The sequence below is a fragment of the Manacus vitellinus genome, unplaced genomic scaffold (genome assembly GCF_001715985.3).
Source record: "Manacus vitellinus isolate BGI_N305 unplaced genomic scaffold, ASM171598v3 scaffold_12_pilon, whole genome shotgun sequence".
NCBI classification, from domain to species: domain Eukaryota; kingdom Metazoa; phylum Chordata; class Aves; order Passeriformes; family Pipridae; genus Manacus; species Manacus vitellinus.
The window spans coordinates 2,246,388-2,261,447 of NW_021938949.1; the positions used below are offsets into that span (position 1 = coordinate 2,246,388).

General features: G+C 44.9%; 1 protein-coding gene across 2 annotated transcripts in view; it reads left to right on the forward strand.

The window, feature by feature from the left end:
• The window catches only part of LOC103764352 (mitogen-activated protein kinase kinase kinase 3-like), a 58,781-nt gene that overhangs the window by 161 nt on the left and 43,560 nt on the right, over window positions 1–15,060 (forward strand). For both annotated transcript variants that reach the window (XM_008931252.3, XM_018089217.2), the window contains exons 2-3: window positions 690–769; window positions 14,830–14,939. In XM_008931252.3, coding sequence (XP_008929500.3) covers window positions 766–769; window positions 14,830–14,939 — 114 coding nt within the window. In that variant the 5' untranslated portion in view covers window positions 690–765. The remainder of the gene's footprint in view (window positions 1–689; window positions 770–14,829; window positions 14,940–15,060) is intronic.

A 15,060-nucleotide genomic window follows, 5' to 3' on the forward strand; every position in this document is an offset into this window, starting at 1 on the left:
AGCCTTATTGGGTGCAGAGGTTTGGCTAAGTGCAGTGTGGCAGGTAGCTGAACCCATTCCTGCATTGGACAGATAAAAGGCAGAAACTCTGGAAGGGCTCCTAGGGACATGCCTGCCATGAGGGATGTATGGGGCATACAGTGCTGCTGAGAGCTGCCTAGATTCAGCTTTTTTCCCATGTGATCAGAGGAAAGGGGGTCCAACCTTGAGGAACCTTGGCTGGTGTTTGGAAGGCCTAAATTTAGGTTTCTGCTTTGATTCAGGCTACTTCTTGGGTTGTCTTTCCATGTCCTGCTGTCAGTCTGTTCCCCAAGTGAGTCTTATTCCATAGGGATTCTGTGGAATGTGGTGTGATAAAGATGCTATTACTTTAAGGTTACATTAATAATGTAAAAATACATTTAAAATATAATATATTAAAAATGTTCTGCGCTTATGGAAAGGAGGCCTATGGCACAAGTATAAGTTGTTTACTCCAAGATTTTAAAACCATTAAGGTTCCAGGTTTGTAGTGTGTTACCTTTGGGGTGTGTAGGGGAGGGCAGACTCCTGGTCTCAGTTCCTAAATAAATGGCTCTCCTCTTTCCTCCAGACCAGGTGAGGGTCAGAAAGGCTTTGTGAAAATTAGTCCTGTACAGTGACTCCACTGACATGTCAAAATTAATCTGTAACCTCTGTGTTTGTTACAGGGTGGATGCTTGAGAGTGGAGGATAAGGTACAAGTGTCTGGGACCGGTGGAATGGAGGCCTGATGTAGATGGAAAGATGGGTAAGAACTGGATTCCCCTGAAGCAAGTAATTTTCTACAGCCTGTTAATTTTGTTTGGGACTACCAGGAATGGCAAGAGTGGGAGACATCTCTGAGATGGTCTGGCTGGATTGCTTTCTAAATTTTTTTTTTTATTTCATTTTAATAGTGCCAAAGTTGGACAAATTCTCTTCTTAGTGTCATTGTGAGCTGGTGGGTCGTGTTCTGGATGGAGCCTCTTTCCACAGCTGCCTTGTATTTCTGTGCAGACTATCTTCATTCCCTGTAGCTGTTCTCCCAAGGAATTTTCTGTTTCAGACAGAGCCTGAGTATATTGCTTTTCTAATCAGTGACCTGGATTACTTGCACCTTCTCCCTCTCCTGCTGGAATAGTTGTGTATCAGATGCTCTGTGGTGCTGAGGGAAACTTTTTTAAGGTGGGAATTATTTGTAGTTCTAGGGGTACATAATGATTGTGATTACCTCTATAGATAAGAACTTTCTCCTAAAGAGAACTCATCATTTTAGAAATTAGGATCACTTGGCTGGACTCTCTCTGTTTTAGTGAATAATCACATCAGTGCTGTTGTCTCACATGAGCAGGTGATAAGTGTGGGAGCCCCCAAGAATGAACACTGACCACAGAACCAATTTCAAAGTGGTCTACAAGCCATTTTGTCGGGCAGTAGCAGTTCCAGCAACTGCAGGGGTTTCTGCTCCTTTGCTTTAATTGTGCTGAAGAGAAAGCTCAGCAGACTGGAGAACAAGGCCAGGTTCTGCCTCACAGGACTGTCAGTGTCAATTAACACGTGGAGCTAATTGAGCTTGAATTGTCTTCTTCCGTTCACCTGAAGAGGCAGATTACAGAGGAGCCTAAATTTATCTCCTGAAATGGCTTCTTGACCTGGTGACCCAAGAAATGAGAAGAGGTCTTGGAAAAGTCCTGGTTGAAGCTGAGCATTTTACTTGCACATTTGCAGCATTTACGCAAGTTGACCCGAAACTTTTCAGGGATGGTTGAAATGGTGCTTTAAAAAGAATAAAATAAAAGGAGATGGGGGGGAATATTTGTGAATTTAGAGATTGTCCTTGCAAACATGCTAGAATCACAGAATTTGGGTTGGAAGAGACACTAGAGATCATCCAGTTCCACCCCCTGCCATGGGAAGGGACACCTTCCACTAGCCCAGGTTGCTCCAAGCCCCATCCAACCTGGCCTTGAGCACTTCCAGGGATGGGGCAGCCCCAGCTTCTCTTGGCAACCTGTGCCAGGGTCTCCCCACCCTCACAGGGAAGAATTTCTTCCTAATATCTAATCCAAACCTTCCCTCTGTCACTTTGAAGCCGTTCCTTCTTGTCCTGTCCTTACAAAAAGCCTTGTAGAAACATGATTCAGAATTAGATACTGGTTTGAATTTAAAAAATGAGAAGTGTGAAGCCATTGCCACACCTTGTTTGTCCTCCCTCATAAGAGAAAGGACAAGAGTGGTACTTACCCTATCCTGGCTTTATGTCTCTGTTCTTTTTGCTCTTTCTCTGTTACCCAGAAGAGAGATTTTGTGGGGAGACAACTAATTTAAAGCTAAGTTAAAAAAGAAAAAGGGAAGGAAAGAGAAAGTCCAGACCTGCTTCTCCAGTGTAAAGAATGACAAATTTCAGTTTAAAATCCCTGTTGAAAAACCCCAGAATTTTTTAGAAACATTTTCACTTTGAAGGCAAAAGCCACTCGTTTGTCAATGTGATGTGGTTTTTTTTGAGAAGGAAAGTTCATACTCACTCTGAGCACCAGTAGGGAAGGAGTTGCTGGCTCCAGTCCAGTTCTCAGGAGATTGTCAATTTGATGACTCCTTGTGCAGAAAGTGATTGATAGAACCTGCTCAAGGTGCCTACAGCCTGCCAGCTGTGAACAGAATATGGATACGCTGGGGCAGCATTAATTCTGGGAACTCTGCAGTGAAGAGAACACCCTTTTGCAAGGCACTTGGTTGTTTTTTGTTTTTTTTTTCTTTTGAATAGGAGCTGAATCAACAGGAGTCTTGTGCAGGTTTGCAGATACACTTGGGCTTGTGTGTGGAGGGAAGGTGCTGTGCGTGTCCCCCTTCCGCAGATGTCATTGCTACAGCTCATCACTGACAGCATCAACCCCTGGTTAGATTTGCCAGGCTGCATCCAGAAAGGATCATCTTGTGGCCCTGAGTCTGCTCTATGGTTTGAGTGTCGGGATGAGATGAGTGAAGTGATGTGTGTCTCCAAGTGGAGCTTGTTAGTTAAAGAATCGTTGCAACAGCTTTGCTGACGCACAGAAATTCGGGATAAAATTTTGAGGCTTAATTAGTTTCACTTCTCCCCCTTTTCCTTACCCCTCATTGGCATGAGGGAGCATTTTCAAGGGAAGTGCAGGGAATATGCAGTTATGTCACTGATTCCCCTCTGACAGACCACAGAGATGTGTTGGATGATGTGATCTCTGACGTTCCAGGTCTACCTTTCTTCCTAGGATCCTATTTATAGTCTGCTCAGTGCCTCAAAGTTCAGCATAGGCCTGTTCACTCCGAGACACGTTCTAGGGAAGTTGCATGACCTTGTCTGGAGACCACAAGACGGGAAGTGGGGACTTTTGGCGTCTCCATGGGCTGCACCTCTGACAGAGCAGTTTCTCTGTGTCATGCAGTGCGTGGACCAGCCCTGTGCAGTTGTGGGATCCCGGTGCTGTTGCAGGTCCAAGACAGTCTCTCTACGTGTGCCAGCTTTGGGCCACCCTAAGTCCTTGACACTGGGTCTTTTTATTCCTTCAGCTGACAGCATGTTCCCATCTGCCACCTCTCCAAGACCTCTTTGTAATTTAAAGATGTGTCCATGTCTCCAATACAACACAGTGCAAAGATCACAGCCAATAGGTGTTAAAAATTGCTGTGTTTAAACATGACATCACAGTAGAAGTAACATTAAAAAAACCCACATGAGTTGGTAGAAAAAGCACCAGCTTGCTGGTTGCTTAAATTTTATTCTTTTTGTTTTAAAACAATTTAAGTGTTTTTAGTTGTGGTTATGGAATGCCGTGTGCATTCATTTGTGTTCCTGATGATAAAAACTCCAGGAAGGCTGATCTGTTCTGCTCTGTATATATACAAGTAACTCAAAGATTTAGGTCTTTAGTGCTTTGCTGGAGTGAGTGTGACTTTCTGTGCTTCAGCAGAAAGGTCATCTGAGGTGTGGGATATGGGAGAATGATGCTTGTTTATAGCATTGCCTTGACAGAGTGCGTGTGTTTGGAGAAGACAACTGCAGGCTGGGCTGGCAGAAGGCACAGCAGTTTGCAGGAGGAGGAAGGGGCCTGTTTACACAGCCATGGTCTGGCCACTTAACTCCAACTCATTGGTTTTTTGGGGGAGCTGTTGAAACAGAGAGAACTGCCCAAGTTGTTGGGGGAGAACAGACCCATCCCCGTGCACCCAGGCACTGATATCTCAGCTCTCCCATGATATGCTTTCCTCATTCCTCCATCTAAGGCAATAATGGTTTTGCTCTTCACTTCCTTACTGCTCTTAACTTGCTCTTTATATGCTGAGAGCTATTAATGAGAAATTAATTCAGGTTGAATTGCAGTACTTTATTTTATAATAAGACACATCAGGCTTTCTAGCTCAGGTTTTGTTATTGTCAAGGGGTGACTGAGTTAAAAGGTGCCTGTGTCTCCTTCTCTCTTTCCTGGCATCGTACCCATTGCACCAGGACTCCATTTTAGGGTCATGCCAGGTGCTTTGGGAACCTGGGAAATGTGGGACTGGACCTGCATCATATCTGAGACATTTCAGCCGTTGCTGCAGCAACAGGTTAGGAGTTCACGGGCTCTGGGCTGTGGCTTTGAGCACTGGAAGTAGCTGGGCTGGGAGGGAGAAAGGGTTCTTTATGAGCCTGCAAATAACCTTCAGAGGTATCGAGGCAGCCAGGGGAAATAACTTGCCAGCTACATTTCTTTCTGGGTAAACATTTTTCTCCTTTCAAGTGTGCTCAAGAGAGAGGTACAGGTTGTGGGGAAAGGTAATATCTTTTATTAGACCAAAATGATAGAGGTGGAAAAAAACCAGGCTGCCTTTTAGGCACACAAGCCCTTCTTTAGAAGGAAAAAAAATTAAGCTTAGCAGGACAACTGCTGGAAAAATTGGCCCAAATTTAATTTAATTATGTTAATCCATTGAAGGAGAATTAGTGTCTGTGGAGCAAAGGGCAGGGTTAGCAACAAAACTGTGAAAGTTTGTTGTGGAATGGGAGAGAAACCAGTACCTTTGAAGTGGTGAGGAGTAGCAGGGCTACAGGCCTGCAGAATTTTCTTAAATGTGGTTAATTTTGCTTTTTAGGGGTTTAGGCCCTGCTTGCAGCTCTCCTGGACTAACTTTAATCTGCAAAAGCAAATGAGAAACAGTGCATTTGTCCAAGATCTGAAGGATCTTTTCCATCCAAAGTGATTCTAAGAGGCAGAGATTTAGCATGGCTTACCTTGCCAGCAGTCCGTGCTTTTATAGGAAAGCCCTGATTCCCACTGCCCTATTCCCGCAGTGTGGTCAGCAGGACCAGGGCAGTGACTGTCCCCCTGTACTCAGCACCGCTGAGGCACCTTCAATCTTGTGTTCAGTTTTGGGCCCCTCAGTACAAGGAAGACATTGAGGGGCTGGAGTGAGTCCAGAGAAGGGCAGAGGAGCTGGGGAATGGTCTGGAGCACAAGTCTGATGAGGAGCAGCTGAGGGAGCACTGAAACCCTTTCTATCACTAAAAACTGGTGTGTTTATTACCAAAACACCAACGTCTCCTGCTCCAGGATCCAAGTTGCTGGCTGGATGTGGGGGGCAGCAGCTGTTTTCCCCAACTCTGCCCTCTTCAGCAAATCTTCCCTGCATCAAATGCCACCTGATTTTAACCCAGACATTTGCCCCATTAGCCAAGGAGGCTTAAAGGGTGTGAGGTGCCACGGCTGGACCTCCACAGGTTGAGCTCCTGTGCTGCTGGAGGAGGAGAACTGAGAGAGGGAAGGAAAAGAATGACTGTCAGGATGTTGCATGGGCTGTGTCTCGGGGGAAAATGGCTTCTTATCCAGGCTTCACCAGCCTCTGCGTGTGCAGGGAGGTACAGGGGACTTGTGGTAACAAGTGTGCAGGGGGATGAGGACGCAGAGGAGGGCAGAGTGTCGCAGAGCCACGGGAAAGCTCTGCCAGTGGCTCTGATCCCGTGGAATTTTACTGCGCGCGGCGCTGTCAGAGGAACGGCTATTTTGGGAGTGGAGGGTTGTGGTGAACCACAGACGTAACCTTGCTTTCCCTCCCCGCTGAGCTAAGCCAAACACCTTTTCAATCCCGAGGCCTTTTCCACTGCAGAAGTCCCTGGCAGGTCTCTGGGCGCTGTGCCGCGAGCTCTTCACGTTCGTCAGGGAGAAACTTCTTGTATGATCTGTGGCTTGACCACTGAAACCTTCACATGTGATAAAACTTGCCAATCCAAATGTTTTGGTTTTGGTGTTTGCAAGGTACTGATCACTTCGGGGTTTTAAGGGCATTGTTCTCACCTCTCCCCAGCTGAGGTGCAGTCCCGGTAGCACTGCCTCTGCTTTTGGTTTTTCCTGGGGAAATTCAGAGAGCAGTGGAAGTTCTTCATGATCTCACACCCTGGCTATCAAATAGGCTGTGCCTTAACATATGGATTTATGTTCCAGTTTAATCTCTTTCGCTGTTTTTTTGATGCTCTTATCAAGTGACTGGACTCTTAGCAAGTTTAGATTACATTGGAGGTGTTTGCTGGTTTGTGTTCGTGAGTATTTTGGGGACTGGCTGGGGCATGTCGATTGGATTTAGTTATAAATGTGATATGCAGTTTTACTAATTATCATTTTAAAAATAACTGGTTTAGCTTTTTTTTTTAAACCCATTCTTGAGCAATAATTTCTGTCTCCTTTTGCAAGGGGTAAATGATAAATGCTGTATACCAGTCAGTCCGAAAGGAAGGGTTGTTTTTGATCTAAATATGATCTCCAATCTGGCTGTGCAATTTTTCCAATATTTGTAGGTTTAGCCTGAGGGATAGCACGGGGTAGAAGGGGAATAGGAGGCAGGAGCTCAGCTTTGCCCCTGAGAAAAGGATCTGTGAGACAGTATAACCCACAGATGTTCTACTGGGCATTTGGCATGATGGACTTCTGTAGCTGTCAAAAGCCTCTGATGGGTTTGGTTTTGTTTCTTTTCACAAAGCAGTTACTGACTGTGCTGTAAAAGTGCAATTAAAAATCCAAATTGATATAATTTATGGAGAGCAAGATTCACCAATGATTTGTCAGGTGAAGCATTAATAATCTCCCATGGTGCACCCTTTAGCATTATAGTTCTTGGATAAGGAGAAATGTGCTTTCAAGAACCCCCAGCACCTCACACCATGAGTTTTCTGTGTGAGTTTATGAATCCCAAGCTTAAGACGTCAGTGAGCAAACTCCTGCCAAGACATCCTGCCTATCAAGAGGGTCTTTCCTCACTTCCTCCTGTATAATTGCTCTGTTTGACCTGCTGGGCTGTGCCCTGCCCTTGAGCCCTACACAGGGGTGACCTTGGCATCCCTTGGGTGGGGTTGCAGGAGGGAGAACAGCAGCAGGATCCAGCTGCTGGTGAGCCTTTGCTGACTTGCAAAGGGAACGTGCTCCACTGGTGTGTCTGCTGCACTGCAATCTGGACTGGGGGAGGGTAATTGGATAATTTTTCTCTTTATCAGATTCTGGACATGGCTCCAGACAGTGGCAAAATGCTTTGTGCATGTGGGTTGAATTTACGTGGACGTTTGTCTGCATCTCTCACTAGATGGAGGCAGGCAGCAGTTCTGTTTTGCCACAGGTCATTCACAGACAGCCCTTCTAAGGGTGCTAAGTTCCAAAGCAGTATTTCTGCCTGCCTGTCAGAGTCTCTGGGTCCCTTCTTTGCTTGCTTAGGGGCTTCTGTGGTGGTCGAAATCAGGCTCTTGAGCTTCTAGCTCACGGGTCTCCTTCCTAGTATTGACTGAAACAGTCACTGTGACAGTGTTTATTTAATAATTGATCCCTCTGTTTAGAATCAGAATCATTTAGCCAGGAAAAGACCCTTAAGATCATCAAGTCCGTGCTGTGTTGATACCTCTGCCCCTGGTGTCTTGTGCATTGGCTGAATCCTGGTGGCAGTGGGTGCCTGTTGACAGTGTTTGCAGCTACTGAAGAAACTCCAAGTCCTGGGTTTCTCTTCATCTCCAAGCTTTTTTTCCCCTCTGGGTTTTGGAAAAAGAGCAGCATTTATGTTCACAAGCAAGTTCTTTGACACCTGCTTTCACAGGGGTGAGTGTTGTTCCTGTTCTCTAGATTAGGAGAGCAAACCCAGGACTGGTCTGACATTGACCCTCTGATGAAGGCAGTGGGCAACCCAGGTGGCTGTTGGTCTGGCAGATGTGCACTTTCACTGGTACATGTTGGTCAAGTTTCCTGTTACCTCTTGCTCACATAGCAAACAGAAATGGAAAGGTGCTTTGTCCACTGGGCATAATGTGCTTCTCTGATGTTCCCTCTTGTCTTCATGAAAAAAAAATATATATTAAAAAAATACGCCTGGAAAGAACTGAAGAAGTTAATTAATGATTACTCTAGTGTCAGAAGCTATGTATTTCCATTTAGTTACATGAAGAAGGGTTAAAAGGGGATGAGGTTGCAGTCTGTGAATACCTGCAGAAGATGGGGAGTGTTTATTAATAGAGGGGTCTCTAAGATACAGGGATATCAAGATCTAACGAGTGGAATACAAGGTGACCTCTGGTCAAACTGGTATTGAGGTATTAGTTGCAAAGGGGTTATTGGAGTAAGTGCATGAGCTGTTTAGACTTAGACTCTCTAAAAGAGGCTGTTTGGTGATTCTGGGTCAAGATAGGGTTGTAGAGGCTGCTAAATGAATTTCTGTGGTCCTTGTGTACAACCAGGAAGGCCAGATCAGGTTAAGTCCTTTCTGAATTAATGTATTTAGCTCTGCAGACTCATGTGGTCTCGAGCAAGGCTTTTTTTTTTTTGTCTGTCATGGATTCCTGTTCTTTAAATGAGATATAGAAAACAGCTCATCTATCTCTCTCCATCTGACAGTGTGGCTGAAAGTCCATCAGGACAGAGACTGCCCTTTGCAGGTAATGAGTGATGCTGAGGGAGTGAATCTTGTCTTTCAGTTCAGGTTCTCTTTGATAAATGATAAATATTGTATGCCAGTAATCAAAAAACCATGTATTTTCAAAAACCAGAGAAAATGGAAGGCTGATACCTCTGCAAACCAAAGTCAGGATTGTCAGTGTCATCATCACATGGTTCCATATTTCTTTTCACTATGTTACATTTCAGTGTTTTTGTCACTATATGTTCAAAGTCTCACCAATTGAAAGGGCTTTTACTGAAGCTGACAGCATTTCTGGGGGGCTTCCCATCCTCCCTCCATCCCCTTTCAGCCCTCACAAACTCTTCCCTCTGCCTGGGGATATCCCCAGTGGTTGCATCTCCTTCTGGAGAGGTGGATGCTGGCCTTGGAGGGAGCTGCTGGAGTTTACACAGGCAGAAAGGCTCAACTGGACTATCAGCACCACGGCTGTGAAAAGCACAGTGGGATCTTCAGCGGCCACGAGTGGCCACGTCTGTGGTTTTTCCCTGGATCCAGGAGGAAGTGTGTGTGTGACAAGGTATGGCCCCGGGGCCACACGCTCCAGCCGTGCTCGGGAATGACTCACAGGACAATATTCTTCCCTTCTGCAACACCCAGGACTTTTCCCCGACTCTTCCCATCCCTAACTCTGCCCGCTGTGTGTGTGAGAGGCCGAGATCAGGACTCACTGTGTTCTACAGGACTCTGCTTTACTTCTCCAGGCTTTCTGTGGGCTCCATCCAGCTGGTGCCTTTTTTTTTTTTTTTTTGCAGTGTTGATGGAAGCAGCTTCATGGAACTACCGTAAGCTGCCTCTTAGTAATGACCTATTAGTGAAGCCAACAATAACAGCACTGTCTAGACCATCTGAGCACAGCTAAATTATTCCTTTGTCCCTTCTTCATTTGCTTTCTCTCCGGACTCTTGAATTGTTTTGGGTGGTCCGTGTTGACCTTCAGGCTTTCTATTTCTCCCCTGTGGGTTTTATTTTTTCCTTCTCCAAGAGCAGTGAACTGGCTGTACTAAGACTGAAACTCCAGGTTCCTCTCTCCCTCACGCACTCTGGAACCAGAGCCATGGAGCAGCACCGGAAATGTGTATCTGAAGGGCAGAGGGATGTGTCATCTTCTGGCTCTTTGGTTTTGCCAAGTGCCAAATGCTCCAGATTCGCATTGCTAGTGAATCTGGGACTTGTGAGTCTCAACATCTTGCAGAACTGAAAACTTGATGAGAGAAGGAGGTGTTCTGGTTTTGATATAAGATCCTGCCAAAACGGATGAGTTGTGCTTTAATAAAAATATAAACCCAACCTTCCCATATCCACTGTAGCTCCACTGGCCATTGCTTCCTGGGAGTGCTCTTGGCTTACTACTTCTGTGTGTTCCTCTCTTCAATGTGGCTATGGATATATCCCCCCGCCCCCAAACCTCTGGGAAATTAATATCTTTGAGACATCTATTATTCTTGGTTGGAAGTGGTCCTTGGTTGGACGGGCTGGCAGCATGATCAAATGAGCTTTGTCTCAGGGAGATGATTTAAAAAGCACAAAATCGGGGTGTTGGTGGGAAGTAGGGATGAAAGAAATGAGTTTCCTACTGAAAGAAATAGCTGAAAATAAAGATGGAACTGAGGATGGAAGAAGAGACACCGGGGACAGAGGGACAGTACTAAACACAATTTATTTTTATGTTTCATTTCTGCTGTCTCTGTAATCAGCTTTTTTTTGTCCTGATCTTCCATGGTAAAAATAATCCTGTTTATATGTGTTCTGGGTAGAGAGCAGACATCATTGAACAATTCATCCTGTCAACCTACAGTACCTTAAGTGAATTTGTACAAAATGGTGCAAGAGTGAAGCTGGGCCAGAAGGTTGTTCAGGAGCAAGAACGTGCTCACATTGTAAAAGGGTTTCCACGAATCTCTAAGTCCATCCAAGTGCTGAGGATGCTTCACTGGTGGTGTGCAATTCACAGCTGTTTTGTTCTGGAGCCATGGCAAAGCCCGGGAAGGTGTTTGCTGTGCAGTCTCAGTGCTGCTTTCTCACAAGGCTGAAGAAAACTTGAGCCCTGCCAGGGCTAGAAAAGGAGAATTTTGATCCTGCCTGTCCCTTGGGCCTGGGATTCCTGATGATTGGCATTTTGCCCCTGGGAGAGCCATCCATCCTGCACCCACTCCTCACTCAAACTGAGCCAAATGGAGAACAAGCAGCCTGTGACACCCCCTTCTCTGGAAGGGCTTGGGAGTGTCATTTGGATTTAATTATCCAGTTAGCTCCAGTGCTTGTTTGAATTTTGACTGAACTGGCTGAGCTGGCCGCTTATTTCCATGGAACAAAGTTCTCCACCCTTCTTGCGAGTCAGCTTGGAGACCCCAGGAGCAGTAATTAGAATGGGCAAGAGGTTTAGTCTGGAAGGCATCAGTCCCTGTGCAAAGCTGTCATGGAGAGGACTGGGAAGTGTCGGTTTTGCAACCGATGATGCAAATCATTCTCCTGCTCAGAAGTTGCTTCAGACTGTGGTGTGGGGGTTTTTGTTTTGGACAGTTGAGGCTTTGGTCATCATGTCTCTGAAATTGCAGCTCTCTCGGACTAAAAACACACTGTTAAAAGTGGTTAAAAAATACTTAAGCACATATAAATACGTTCGTTCAAGGAAATACTGTATTTCTTCTTGTGTGTAAGTCATGTTCTTTCACACTCCAGCAGTAGAAAGCAAGCAACCTCTCCTACTCATATAGAGAGAAATTTTCTTACCTTATTTTGTAGCAGTGATGGTGCAGATGTGTATTTTGGGTTTTTTTGGACAAGTAACACCGATGTTTTATAATTAAAAATCCTCAAATGCTCTTCAGAATGCTCTTTTGCATTGGCTTTTTAGTAGGTAGAGGAACAAAGATGCTGAGTTGACAGTCAAATACAAGAAATGACTTCTCTTTCTTTTTCTTTTTTCTTTCAGTAACTGATTTAGGGCAGCTGGAGCCCAGTTTTACACCACTGGTTCTTGGCTGCTTCAGTTGATGGTTGGGTATTTCTGAAAATCGGCTGAATTTAGGCAGTTACTGAAAGGGAGTGGATTCTCCTTGCTTTGCTATGCTGGGAGAGATGCAGAAGGTCGCTTCTGGCAGAGATGTGTAGCCTGACTTCCTCAGAAATGTGACTTCCATAGTGATGCAGCTGGACTTGCAGCAGTAGGAATTTTTAAACCTGTGTTTGATGGACTCGAAAGACTGTGTTGCAAAAAGTATTGGCAGAAATGAGGGGTAGGTAAAGGAGAAAGACTCACTTATTGCTTCGAGGGCAGTGTCACATAAACCAAACCTTTCCTAGACGTTGGAAACTCCTTGGTGTTTAAGAAGAACACAGAAGTCCAAGGGAAATTGACCTTCCTTGCTTTGCCCTCTGGTAAACAACTTGTCACAAGTGGTCTGTGGGGAGCTTGGGCCAACTCTTGGGGGCTGCAGGTCTTTCTCTTGGGATGGAGAGAAGTGGCTTTACAACCACTCCAGTAAACTTTGAAATTACTCTCTGTTTTTTGGTTTATTATTATTTGTTGTTATTATTACTATTGCCCTCCAGCAAATCCTGCTGTCCCTCCCTGGGGCAAGTTCTGGACTATCCTTGGTGGATTAACCAGATCTCTTTGAAGATGCTGCAGGGCCTGGCCGGGGAGGTTTGGAATTGGGAGAGTGGTGGTGAATAGGGTGGGTTTGGTAGCAAAAACCTGGCTCTGCCTCTGCCTGGTGAAGCCCTGTTTGCCCGTGACTTTATGGATTGTGTTTTGTGTCAGGAAAAAAAGTTCAGGAAACTTTTGTTGTCACTCGGGCTGGAAAAAAAGAAAGGGGGCGAGGGGCATTGCAGAGATTAGGGCTTTGGTGGAAAATTCCTGGAGGGCAGTGTAAGGGGTTTTGTTTTGTAGGTTTGTTTTAGCTTGTCCCTCCCCTCTTTCCCTCCCCCCACCAAAAAAAAAAAAAAGAGGCTTTTTTTCTTCTTCTTTTTTTTTTCTTTTTTTTTGTGTCGGGTATTTTCCACAAAATCTGTATGGAAAACTGTGTTTGTCCCAGAGGTCCTTAAAAAAAAAAAAAGGCAACCCAAAACAAACCAACAACAACAAAAGAAAAATACCCCAAACCCAAACTATGGGGATACTCTTGTTGTGGGTTTGGGTTTCGTTTGTTTGTTTGTTTTGGCTTTTTTTTTCTGAACTAGAACTGAAAATTATCTTTTTCTTGAGTGTTTTCTTGTGGCATTTCAGGCTGCTCTCCCTACCACCCCTTTGGAAAAACATACCTGTGTTTTTAGTAAATAGGGAAATGTGGAAAGGAAAAGGAATTGTATTTTAATGTACTTTGGTATGAATTTTATTATTTTATCAATTGTATATTTAATATTGATACATAGATATCTGTTTATATACTAAATATACACACACACACATAGTGTACAGGAAAATGTAGGCACTTTCCTAATAGTCTGATGTAGGCATTGGAGCTCATTTCTGAGCAATAAAATGAAAGTGACACTGGATTTTAAACATTTTCCCCCAGTTTTCCCCCTTATTTCTTTAATGAGATGGCTCTGGGTGCACAGCATGCATGATGAGTCTTTTTCTCACATCTTTTTTTTTTTTTCCACGCTTTCAGTCCTGACAGAACCCAGCAGGAGGAGCAGAAAAAGAGGATATGATATTGTATCTGAGTACGAGGATCCAGGACATACACCTCCCTGGGGAAAGATCCTCAGTATTTGGGTCTGGTCCTGTCTGATTTCATACAATTTTTGTAATTTTTCACATATTTGTGGACTTTGAGTTAAATCTGCAGGCTGGCTTGGTGTAGGGGGTGGTTCTGTCCCTGGAGACACTTGCTTTTAGACAAAATTTGTAGCTGTATTTGTATTTTTACAGTAATAGCTGGACGTGCCTTATATTTGTCTTGGGTATATCACAAACACGGAGCGTGCAGTGGGTTCTCACACCCTCCTAAGGAGTGTGCCCTGCCCTAGGTCTTGACAGGGCAGCTATTGGTTGGTATTTTGCAGTGTCACAGTTCAGAACTGCTTTAAGAGGCCACAAGCACAGATGGAAAAGTGTTGAAAAGGAGGAGATTGGTTTCAGATCGAATGGGTCCTTCAAAGTTCTCTGATTTCTTCTATCCAGCATTGCTGACTTTATCTCTTCTTATGAATTCCTTGCCCTCTCCCGTGGTTTCTTCCTGCCTCTGGTTTTGAAAATCATTCTGTGGTTCTTGAGCACCCCTAATGAAGAGGGAGGAAAGGAAGAGATGAAGAACTGTGTTGTGCCCCATCACCTGCTGCCACGAGCTTTCTGGGTCCTGAAAGGTTTCTGTCCTGCAGAGCACCACCATACACCACAAAAACTGGATCTGGAAGGGACTTTAAAGATAATCCAGTTCCAATCCCCTTGCCATGAGCAGGGACACCTTCCACTTGACCAGGCTGCTCCATCCAGCCTGGCTTTGAACACTTCCAGGGATGGGGCATTCACAGCTTCTCTGGGCGACCTGTGCCAGGGCCTCACCACTCTCACAGTGGAAAATTTCTTCTTAACATTTAATCTAAACTGACCTTCTGTCAGTTTAAAGACATTGTCTCATGTCCTGTCACTCACTACTTGCCCTTGTCAAGATTTCCTCTCCAGTTTTCTTGTAAGCCCCCTTCTGGTACTGAAAGGCAGCAATAAGATCTGAGGATTTGGCTCACCAGTGGTGAAGAACCTGTATTTCCAAGGTACCATGAGCTGGAATGCCTTGGAACGTCTCTCTTAAAAGGCAGGCTTGACATCGTGGCTCTTGATCCATTTGGATTGAAAGCTTGTCTTTGCAATGCTGTGCTTTTTACTCTGTAGTTCTGGGGGTGAGGTTGCCTTCCACACTTCAGCTGTCTCATCTTCTTTTGCAGATGAAGAAGAAGCTCTGAACTCTATTATGAAGGATTTGGCAGCGTTGGGCAAATGTGGGGGGCTGCTGGACAACAACAGGAATAAAACCAGTGTCCACTGCAGTAAACAGGTAAGGCATTGCTTGATTCTACCTCAAATTCCAGCAGACCAAAGAGGTGGGCATGGTGCTTGCCATGCTGGTAGTGCAGAGTTTAAATGTTAGAACTGAAGTTAACAAGTGCTGCAGGACC